General features: G+C 41.1%; 1 protein-coding gene across 1 annotated transcript; it reads left to right on the forward strand.

Moving 5' to 3' along the window:
- The first annotated feature begins 2,628 nt into the window (after nt 1–2,628).
- Nucleotides 2,629–8,474, forward strand: LOC111667694 (lumican). The gene is made up of 5 exons (XM_023423454.2): nt 2,629–3,308; nt 4,502–4,833; nt 5,017–5,341; nt 5,914–6,231; nt 7,495–8,474. Exons 2-5 carry the CDS (start codon nt 4,528–4,530, stop codon nt 7,656–7,658), a joined length of 1,113 nt encoding a protein of 370 aa, XP_023279222.1. The 5' UTR covers nt 2,629–3,308; nt 4,502–4,527; the 3' UTR covers nt 7,659–8,474.
- Nucleotides 8,475–11,610: the final 3,136 nt, after the last annotated feature.

The raw sequence follows: 11,610 nt of genomic DNA on the forward strand, positions 1-11,610 counted from the left end.
TCAAAAAGTAACATGTATTTTTGTGTCATCAGAAGACAAATGTCACGCAAATATATCAGGCAACAACTGACAAAATGATCTCACTTCAGGGTCCGCTTAGTGGCTGCACAGGAAAACAAAAGACAGAGAGAGAGAGCGAGAGAGAGAGAGAGAGAGAGAGAGAGAGAGAGAGAGAGAGAACCTAGAACCGAGAATGAATGAAAAAAGGAAAACCAAAAAAGTTTCAAAAAGGGCCGAAAGTAAACATTAGAACATCTACAGGTGGGTGAAATGGGTCAGGTGAGGTGAGACTGATACTTTTTGTTTCCAAGGCTACGCTTTTAAACTTATCAGGCAACAGATTTTGGACAAAAGGTATATCGCAACCAAACTGGTGCAACACAGACACAATATTTCCACTGCATTACATTTGACGAGAATGTTTGGAAAGCACCGCCAGACCTCTGTAACTATGATAATGTTTCATGTGCAGCTCCTCTTAACAAGTGCAACTGAAACATTCTCTGTAGCGACAGCAGAGTATTTGAAGACTTCTCAACCTGAGAAGCTGTTTGACGAGCGACTATACCTGCCAGCTCCTAAACAGGAAACCACCTGAGGGCAGAATTTCCTGTTTGGGAGTGAACATGAGGTTTAAAAGTAATTTCATGACTCTAACAAACAATTGTAACAAGAAATTAAATACAGTATGATTATAGGTTACCTCAACAAACTGTCTTTGCAATGTGATGCAAAAGACCAGGAGGCGTATGGCGTCACATCTGGTGGAGGTGTGTTCTGTTTTTAATGCTGTAATCAAGACTTGTGAAATTTATTATTAGGTGTTTCTTTCCTATGGCATACATATGGAAATTACTAACCTTTGAAACAGAAATACTTTCTGTAGGTGAAAGTCCCTCAATTTTTGCAGTTATTATGGGGTAGCTAGGTGGTGGGTGAGCAAGGCGATTTTTTGTTACATTGCAAGATCAGAAACCAAGCCTACAAATATTTATTCAGCATAAATATTCCATCTAACAATGACCTCGTGTGTGAGTGAGATGAATATTTATATGTGGAGTGAAATGTTTCAGTGAAAGGTGTTATTCTGGATAAGAGCCAATGGCGGATGGAAGGACGCCCTTTCCTAGTTCCGTCTCCTGTTTATGAGCGAACCAAGAAAAGTACAGCACAGGGTGTGTAGGACGGTGAGGAGCTGCCAAACTGCTGCTGCTGACACACCAGCTCTTGTTCATGTTTCCGAAAACCCTCACTCAACCAGTTAGAAATGAGCTGCAAGAACATGACACCGTTCGACAAGAAATCTGATTGATGATGGAAAGCGGGACTGGGAAAAGGTGACACACATTGAGAAAGACACTATTCGCTTTGCTTTCCAGCGTAAAGCTCTCGGGATGACAGTGTTAGCTGGTCAATAGCTGTTACTGTGGATGGATTGCCTTAAAACATTTTTGTACAGAAATCTGTGGTTTCCAGAGGATGAATTCTTCTGAGTTTTGTGATCTCATGATTTTACTTACTAATGCCAACATGAGGTTTAGATTGTTATTTTTTAGTGAAAGAGCTAGTGATTGGGTTTAGATTCATGGTGCCCAAACAATGTGTCTTAAAGACTTGACTTTTCATCAAGCGTCATAAGTAGGTCAAATCTATGACTCATCCGGTTAAATAACGTGACATCTGCTGGAATGATTGGTGCAATAATATTACACAGACATGCATGCATGGCTAACAGACTATGAATCCTAGTGACTAGGGAGATCCCTTGACTTTTCATCAAGCGTCATTAGTAGGTCAAATCTATTACACATGCGGTTAAGTATCTCAACATCTACCGGATGGACTGGTGCAAAAAATATTACACAGTTACAATTACACAGTGAATCCTAGTGACTGTGGTGATCTCTTGACTTTGTCCTCTAGCACCAAAATAATTGAGTTACGAGTGAAATATCCCAACTACTGAATTTATTGACATAAAATTAGGTCGATTCTTTTTTCACGGCATGAATTGTATTCACATCATTTTACATGGTAAACTTAATAACTGCTAAACGTCAGCATGTTCGCACTCACGTTGTTATTTCGTTTGTAGAATTTGTTTCTTTTATGACACCAGAGCCGTGAACCATCACAAATCTTATTCTGGAAATTTATCATAAACAACTCTGAACTACCCACACGTATTCCTTAATATTGCCCTCTTTATTCCCTAGACATTCATTTACTGTATGTAGAATTAACACCTAGCTTCTGCAGAGGCCTATATCACACATGCACAGGCGCAAGAGTGGAAGTGGCATTATAGTAAAGCGCATGTTCTTTTCATGGTTTATGGTTAAAAGAAAGTCATTCTCTCTGTTTTTCCTAGAGGGCGCTCTTTTTGTTTTCTGATCAGAAAATACTGTCCCCTCTTTACCTTTTGCTCTCCACCTTGCCTCTTTTCTCAGAGCTCTCCCCTCAATCTGGGGGGAGAGGAATCTGGAATCGTTTTCCTCTAGTCTGCTCAGATGCTTGCAAGAAGTTCCTTCCACACACACACACACATACACACACAGACACACACACACACACACACACACACACAAAGACACACACATATACACACAGAATGGTCTCTTTGGCTCCCCAGGTACTTTGTGGCTTGAATGTCTCCAGGCAGGACACGTGCTGTAGACCCAATATCACAGACACATGCGCGCGCGCACACACACACACACACACGCACACACACACACACACACACACACACACACACACACACACACACACACACACACACACACACACACACACACACACACACACACACAAGAGGATATACTTGAATGCTAATCAAAATTTTCTCATATTAGCTGAAACCATCTGAATCCAAACTGATCCGTTTCCCTCATGTGATTTCTCTCTTCTCTTTTCCCTTCTTCAGTAGTCCGTGTTAGTAGTTTTGTATATTTTTTTTGTGCATCTCCATGGTACAAGCAAACATTGTTTCCACCAAATGTTGTGGGTTCAACTGTTACTGAGAGCTGAGAGAAGGGAAAAGGAAGAAGTGAGTGAGGGAAGCTCATGGAAGAGGTGTGGGGTCTGGGATGTGGGCAGCGTTTGAAGAAGGGGAATGTATGAGACATTGGGTAAACACTGCTGCTAGCTTGAAAACACACACACACTCACACACATACACACACACACAACACGCACACACACACACATTTAGACACATTAACCCACACTACAGCTCCCGATGGTTCGGAGGATTTCATTGGAAATTTAAGACAACCTGTCTCTGCTCTGCAGCTCGTGATCAACAGGTAAGTGTCTGTCTGCCGTTTGTTTCTTGTCTGCTTCCATTTCCTCTATTTGCAAGGCAGGCAAAACTGGAAATGTTCAGAACTGCAATGTGTGCTGATTACAGTTGGTTTGAGTCATGATTGCGTAAGACACTTAATCTCTTGGCAACCTTATGAGCATGTGCTGTACTATAAGACTGGACATATAAGTGAGGAAGGCTAAATGCAACATTGCAAACATGCTGATAAAATCAAATTTCCTGATGATTCAAACCTTTCCTACTAACTGCTCAGAGTTTAAGTGTAGGTATGTGTGTGTGCTTATGTGCGTACTTGCTTTTTTGGATATTACCGTAACCATCTACAGTTGTGCGTGCAGGAAAAAAATGATTCTTCCTTCTCATACTCAGAGGTTTCAGTGCATGAAAATGTGTTTGCAAAAGCAACCATTTCAATTGTGCTGCATTTCAAACAGTGGTGCATGATTTCCATTCATTTAATACAGTTTATTAAGTCATGTCATAAAGAGAGGGGCTGCCATAAGTTTGAACTCACGCTGAAACTATTTTTTTTCATGCGTCAATTTTCACATTCAATAGTTCCTTAAAATCCAAGGGTTGCATCTGTTCTTAAAGGGGTATTCCAGCTATTTACTGTAGTGTTGCAGTTCCGTGAAGATGGGGGACTTAAACTACTATAAACTACTACCATAAATGAAAGTACTGGACACATTGAAACTTTGACCTGCTGGTGGCACTAGAAGTACAGTCAGAGGATCACAAATGTCATCCTGAAATATGAATGTCTCTATAAAATCCTTTGGCCATACATCGACTAGTTGTTGATTTCCGTCTGGACCAAAGTGGTGGACTGACCAACCATCAGACAGACCAGTGTTGCCATCCCTAGACCATAGTTTTAAGTTAAGGTCAACACTCATGCTGTGGAGGTCATTTGGGTCAATCTCCAAAAACCCTGGATCCTACACTTCCCATAATACAGTTTGTGCCTCCAGGCTTTCTGTTAAATGTGTTATTCCCATGCCAAAGCCAGGACACCCATGTGAGATCATTTAAGAAATTTTCTCTGACTTGACTTAGCTCCTCCAGTGGCACAGTAGACATTATACAACCTTCACAGGCTTATATTAGTAAATTGAGTTTGACATGTAAAATACACTCCCATTAATCACTGTTATCTTGTTTAATTTGCAGGATTGTGTATCTCGCCAGCTCTTTCCATGGCTCTCCTTCGCTGTGCCGTCATGGTGCTGCTGTGTGTCTTTCACTCTGCCTCAGCCACTGTTGTAGCTGCTATGGACTACGGGGGTGTTCCCCTGTGGATTAACCGCCTGCTGGGTGAACCCAGTGTTCTGAGCCTGCAGGGGCGGATGGACCCAGCCTGGTTCAGAGCTAACAACCCACAGGCATGTCCTCAACAATGTGACTGCCCCATCCAGTGGACCACAGCACTTTACTGTGACCACAGAGGCTTGGCCGACATCCCTGACAACCTGCCGGACAGAACCCAATACCTGTTTCTACAGGTAAGAAAAACACTGACACAGGCACTGAGCGTGTTTTATATTAACAATGGTCTGGTACTAACCCACAGTGGTTTTTCATTTCCTGTTCACAGTGTTTGACCTACACTGTACTGTATATGTTTTATTTTAAGAGGAAGTCTGCAAAGACAAAATACATCGGGCAATGTTTTCTGTTATTCCCAGGGCAACAACATCTCGTCCCTGTCCTCCTCTATGCTAGCCAACATTACTGGGCTGCGCTGGCTCATCCTGGACCACAACCAACTGCAGAGCGACAATCTGGACCAGGCCGTCTTGCAGAACCAAACCCAGCTGTACTACTTATTTGCCAACCACAACCACCTGAGTTCAGTGCCCAGTGAGCTACCAGCAGGACTCAAGCAGCTGCGACTGGCCTACAACCAAATCAGCAGCATCAGCCCCGGAGCTTTCCAGAATCTGCACAACTTGACGGTGCTGCTGCTGCAGGGAAATAGACTGCAAACCATCACAAAGGGAGACCTCAAAGGTAGTGTAATGTGTCATTTCCTTTGTTCATACATGCATCAAATACAATACATCTCTACACGTACTTGGGATGGGAAGTGATGAAGTACAGCATAGCTTTGTCCTGCTGTCTTGTATCTGTTCACATCATGCAAAACACACAGTAAACAAACATTAAAAAAGGGTTCCCATTACTTGGAACAGTGGCACTTTTGCATGCTCGTCCTTTTGTGACTGTCTGCAGTTGTCTATTCTACATAGCTATTAGGGTGATTGGAGTTAAGGAGTTGTCTAATTCAACAGTGAGCTGATTTCACGTCTGTCAGCAAACATGTAATGCATCGTAAAATCTTGCATTCGTTCCACAATTTAATTTCATACTTCCAAAATGCTCTGCAAATGAAAATGAAACCAATTAAAATAACATTTAAACACGTGTTTTGTTGTACTGATTAGGCCTACACCCCACACCCTGACTATATACTTGCATTTAGCACTAAAAATGTTTACACTCATTCTATCCGTCACACATATTTGTCAGCATTAATTTTTACACCTTTGTTTGTGTTTTTGTCCTCTCCTATTTTCCTGCAGGTGTGGTCAGTCTGAATCTGTTGGACCTGCGTGAGAATTTGTTCTCATCTATCCCAAGGCATTTACCTCCTTCTGTCCAGCAGCTCTATCTGTCCAATAACTCCCTCTCTGGCCTGGATAATGACAGCTTTGTGGGGTTCTTCAACCTTAAGTACCTCCGTTTACGTCGCTGTGGTTTGCAGAGCAGCGGCATCCAACCACAGGTCTTCAACTTGTCCAGCTTGGTGGAACTGGACCTTTCTTACAACAAACTTACTACCATTCCCACAGTCCCCACCACCCTGCAGTACCTCTATTTGGAGGCCAACGAAATACAAGGTGAGGTGCATACATACACAAAAAAACATGTGCATGCGTTCGCACGCAGATGCAGTCACCTTTCACACATTGAATGTAGAGGTGTCACTGACTTCATGTTTGGGAAATTTGAACTTCCCACACATGTACGCACTTTGATACATTTTTCAAGCGCAGTGTTAGCGAGTTACGTGGGTGACCACCAGAGGAGGTGGCGCTGAGAGAAGAAATGTGGAAAATGTGACAAGATCTGTAAAGTACCTCTATAGAAACCTGCAGAGCCCCAACCCACTTGAACGCAACTGGCCCTCCTCACTGCATACAGACTCGGGAGGGGCTGCGGCTAGCAGGCGAAGCGAGTCAGAGATGGAAGAAGAGTGAGATCGAAGGGAGGGGAGGGACTCAGAGGGAGACATGGAAAGAAAAGAAGTGAAAAGAGGGTGGAGGAGAGAAGAGGGGAGGGAATATTGGGTGGTTGCATGAAGGGAAAGTGGGCTAGTAAAGAAGTAAGGAGAGTGGTATGAAAACATCTGTGATGGATTCAGTGGTAAGAGTGCCAGATGAGCCAGAAGCACATGCTGTTCCCCTCTTCAGTCTCTCCTCTCTTCTCTGTCTGCTCCCCATCACTCTGGCCTTTTTTTTGACAGATAGGATTTATGTCACAATGCAGCAGTCTTGTAGCCAGGAGCCACATTTTGACTCACATGACCATCCAGCAGCAATGACCTGGAGAGCAGCTCACAGGCTCTGGCAAAGTGTAAATCAGCTCTTGTTTGTCAGTGTGTGATGCAGCAGACAGCGGGGCTGTGTACCATCGAGACAGACAGACGGCAAAACACTTCCACAATAACACACACCTCATCGTCTAGCAAGCAGCCTTACAGCTACCGCAGTTTCTGTCTGCCAAAGCCTGCAGTCTGAGCTCAGAGACTCTCTACTACTGAAAACAAAGTGAGAAAGCAGAAAAGGGTATTGTGGTTTCTTCTGCCTCCATTTTCACCACAGCACCTGCAAGACACCTAATGGTAAATGCAGACTCTATTAGAAGCAGAGGCACATTTGCAGACTGCACAGATAAGAGAAGTAATTGAAGGGCAAGACATGGTGAACACATGGTACATGATGTGAAATCAAAGCTCTCTGGACTGCTTTAGTATCTGCAGTGTTTTGACAAGACAGCAATGAGCAGATGGCTGTCACTCGGGTGAATAATGGGTCTCTAATAATAAATGTGATCTGTGTATGTTTTAAAGAGCCTGCCTGTTTTCCGTCCCTTCACCACAGAGTTCAACGTGACCAGTTTTTGCAGAGAAGTGGGACCTCTGTCCTACTCCAGGATGAAGATCCTACGATTGGACGGAAACAAGATGTCCTACGAGCAGCTGCCGTCCGACTGGGTCTTCTGCCTTCGAGTGATTGAACATATTTATGTCTCCACCCAAAATTAGGATTACTGTATGTGACTGGCCAAAAAACAAAACATGACTCAAGATTTGTGAACTCAAACAAGTCGGCTTTAAAACTAGAAACCAAAGAAGACTCTAATTCGTTATGTCTTCAATGTGTAGATACACAGCCAGGGGCTGAAGGGAAAACTGACCTTCAAAAGATGCCAAGGCTTGAACCCATTAACTAAACCAGTGTTAATTTATCGTAATGCCAAAAGTTCCGATCAAAACATTTCTCATACCACCAATGCATTCCCATGGGTTCCTCTCTCTCATTCCAACTTTTCCAAGTTCAGCCTCAGCAGGGTTGTACATCTGTGTGTTATTACTGAATAGGAACAGTGACAAACCCTCTCATTTCTGACTGTACAGACTAATCCGCTCTGGTTAAAGTGAGCTGTTTTAGGGGAAGGGGGAAATATGTATGAATGGTGAAATTCAGTAGCTTTTCCTTGCGAGAATCTGACTCAGTTAGCTGGACGATGTTAAATAGCCATTAGTCCTCTAATGTTAATATTAAAATGTTTTGCTGCAGTTTTGGGAAATCTTCAAATCTCTCCTTGTCCATGTTTTTAATTATGATATTTTATACTCTATGATAAAGCAAGATAATTGATACAGTATGCAAAATATGCATAGTGAATGCCACACAGTGTAGCAGTGATGTGATTATGATGTCTGCTTTGGAAGATTTAAAATGCCTAAATAAAAACAATTCAAACAAAGAGACCAAGTGAAATACAATGCACATTGTTATATTTATTTCTTTACATGCATTTACTGTGTCATGATTAAATGAACATTTTATAAGGACAATGATTTTCTCTTTGTCTTTAATAACCTAATGAAATTTTATCCATTGTGACATGAAAAGCAATCAACTACCCACTGAAAGCTTTTAAATTTTCCATAGTCTACGTATGGTCAGAGCCGATAAAGGGTACGTATAGTAAAAAGAGAGTAGCTATGCTGTGTACAGTTATGACCCATTTAATATGGAAAATACAATCAGTTAAATATTGAAAATGAAAGAGCAAATCCAGTGGGAAAAGAGATCTCTGTAGCAGCAGCAGTGTTAGTGGAGACTTCAGTTCTGTTTTTGATACCTTGACATTTGGCTTTTAATGATGCATTAAAGGATTATACCTTGGTTTATTTACATCTGTGTATAACATTTCCACAGGCTGTTTTTCAAGCCTGTGTTGTGTCATAATGCCACCTCAGTTTATTATGTTGGACTGAGGAGAGCAGGGCGTAGCTCTCATGCTGTATAGACACACATCTCCCAGTGACAAAAAAATATAGATACAGATTGCTGCTGGAGTCTAAATTAGTAGCTTCGCTAACAGAAATAAATTCATAATTTTTTTTGCCAGAGTCCTGCAAACAGAATAATTAATAAGTAAATCTGTCACCCACATTGGTGCAGACCTGTGTAGGAGCTTGATTTGAAACTTTGAAGATTTACAAATGTGAACTGCAGCAAGACAGTAACTGAATATATATTATTATGATTCCCATATCTCATAATTATTACTTTCACATCTCCCCGTTTACTCGGTATCTAATTACAACTAATCTGATATGAAGAAAACCTCTCTATAGTGTATTTATATATGCTGGAGCAGCCTCAGGTGGATCAGTCTCCTTTAATCTATAAAATCAGTGAATCATGAAATGTCTACACCGCGCTGACGCACTGGTAATATTACTAATCACATTTCCTCTTAATGCCACAAACCAAGAAAGGTGATCAATTAAATTTGGTTTGGAGTCATTGTGTTCCTATTTGCTTAAATGGTGAAGACTAATCTTGCCTTTCTCATAATGACAGTTCTTCCTAATAAGAATGATGTAAAGACCCAATGATTTTGATACAATTCATTACAAGATAAAGATCACGTAACTCTGAGACGGTTTCCTCATAATTACAAAATGCAAAGTCAGAATTATGAGATATGTACCTACAGAAAAATTAGTAGGAATTTTCAGTTCACAGTAAATGCAGATCAAGTCCATAAACTATCATGTGTTTTATTGTTTATAGTGTAACACAAAATGTGAAAATACTATATGATCTCACTTTGCAAAGTGACTATGATGGTTTTGATTAACTTAAGATGGTTACACTCGTGGGTGAAAACAAACTTTTAATGTTGCCATTCCACCAGTGGCTCCCAACATTTTTGGGTTGTGCACCATTAAAACAAACCAACATTTACTCGTTTTCATATTTCATATATTGACAGATGAGGGATTTTCTGCACTCTATTAAACTCTCCAATATTTTACAATAGAAATGTTCATAACATCATTTTCATTTTTGTAAATCACAATCCTGTTAATCATCTTGTGTCCACTCAGATTTATGGATCCCTTTGGGGCCTTAGCCTCCAGGCAATATCCTTTTTTGTGATTGTTTTGTTCAACCCATAAATCTGGGGGCTAGATAAAAGCATTAAAAGTAGAATGATGTTTGGAAAATTGACTTTCACACAATGCTTCAGTTCAGGTACTGAAGTACTAACCAATAACTTCGCAAAGTACTGACTGTGTTGTGTGTGTGTGTGTGTGTGTGTGTGTGTGTGTGTGTGTGTGTGTGTGTGTGTGTGTGTGTTTGTTTGTGTTCCATGTACCATTGCTAAAGCCATTGCCATATTTTCCAGGTGACTCCATGTCTTATAAATGCTGTGTGTGTGCTTGATGGTCTGATCACAGTCTTGCTATGTCTGGACCAACTTTTACCAGAAGCAGGAGTCACTCACACAGAGTTCCTTTGAGGGACGAGTATTAACCATAACAGTCTGTGTAAGCTTGTTCCCAGTGACAACCAGCTGCCAGCAGTGGACAGCGTAGGTATGAAATCATGATGGATGGGTTCATGGTTCCATGTTGCTGCTGAGAGGCTGTAGACATGATTCAAGCAGAATAGCTGTTACATCAAGCTTTCTTTAAGCAATATTTTTACATTTTGGGAAATAAGCTTATCAACTTTATATATGAAGCTTAGCTAGCTTCAGGAAAGTAGCTAGCTTGGCTCTGTACAAATAGACTCCTGATTTGTTTCTGTGTGGATTAAACAAAAAAGATATAGCATGTTAATTAATAAGCATACACTCGATTTTCTATCATTTGAACAAAGCTTTTCTAGTTTCTAGTCTTTATGCTAAGCTAAGTTAACTGGCTGCTGGCTTCATATTTAACATATATGAGAGTGATATCGATCTACTCTTCCAACTCTCTGCAAAACATTGAATGAGTTTATGTTTCCTAAAATGTCAAACCCTTCTTTTAACTGTGTTTAACCTCTCTGTGACCTCTGTAGAGGTAGGTGCTACAGGTACTTTTGAACATGTTGATGCTGTCATATCTTCAGCATGCTCTCTTTTATAAATGTCATATATTAGCTCTGCTTTTCACCACAAACTTGATTTTTCTCTCAATATTTCTTTGTTTTACTGCACTGGGTGTTAGTGTTGTAAATCAGTCGTCCTTGCATACTAAAACCAGACCTCTCGCTGCATTCCTCATTTTCAGAGCCATGAGGCACTATGATCAAATATGAAGCACAGTTTTATTAGCAGCAAAAATACTGGGATTTTAAAGGAAAACACATTTGAAATATGGTAAGTAGTTTGTATTAGTGAATATTCACCAGTGTGTCTCTCAAACAGTTGGGAAGAAGCAGATGTAGATTTTCAGGAATTGCCAGCTGGCTGGTGTTTATGATGCAGGACGAGACGCTCTAGAGCCAGATGGCACATGTGAGCACCTGAAAGGCTGCGCTGGCACGTCACAGTGGAATGAGCCCCTGACTGAATGTGCTATTGTTGCATTAACTGCAAGACATTGAGGTGGTCATTGTCCTTAATGGTGGATAGCTAATCTCTAATCATTTTTTCCATCACAAATTCCAGACTCACTGATGCTCAGCAAAAGAGGATCTAAATGT

Source organism: Seriola lalandi, unplaced genomic scaffold, assembly GCF_002814215.2.
Source record: "Seriola lalandi dorsalis isolate HSWRI2012SDOR001 ecotype SW California unplaced genomic scaffold, Sedor1 jcf7180002054692, whole genome shotgun sequence".
NCBI lineage: Eukaryota > Metazoa > Chordata > Actinopteri > Carangiformes > Carangidae > Seriola > Seriola lalandi.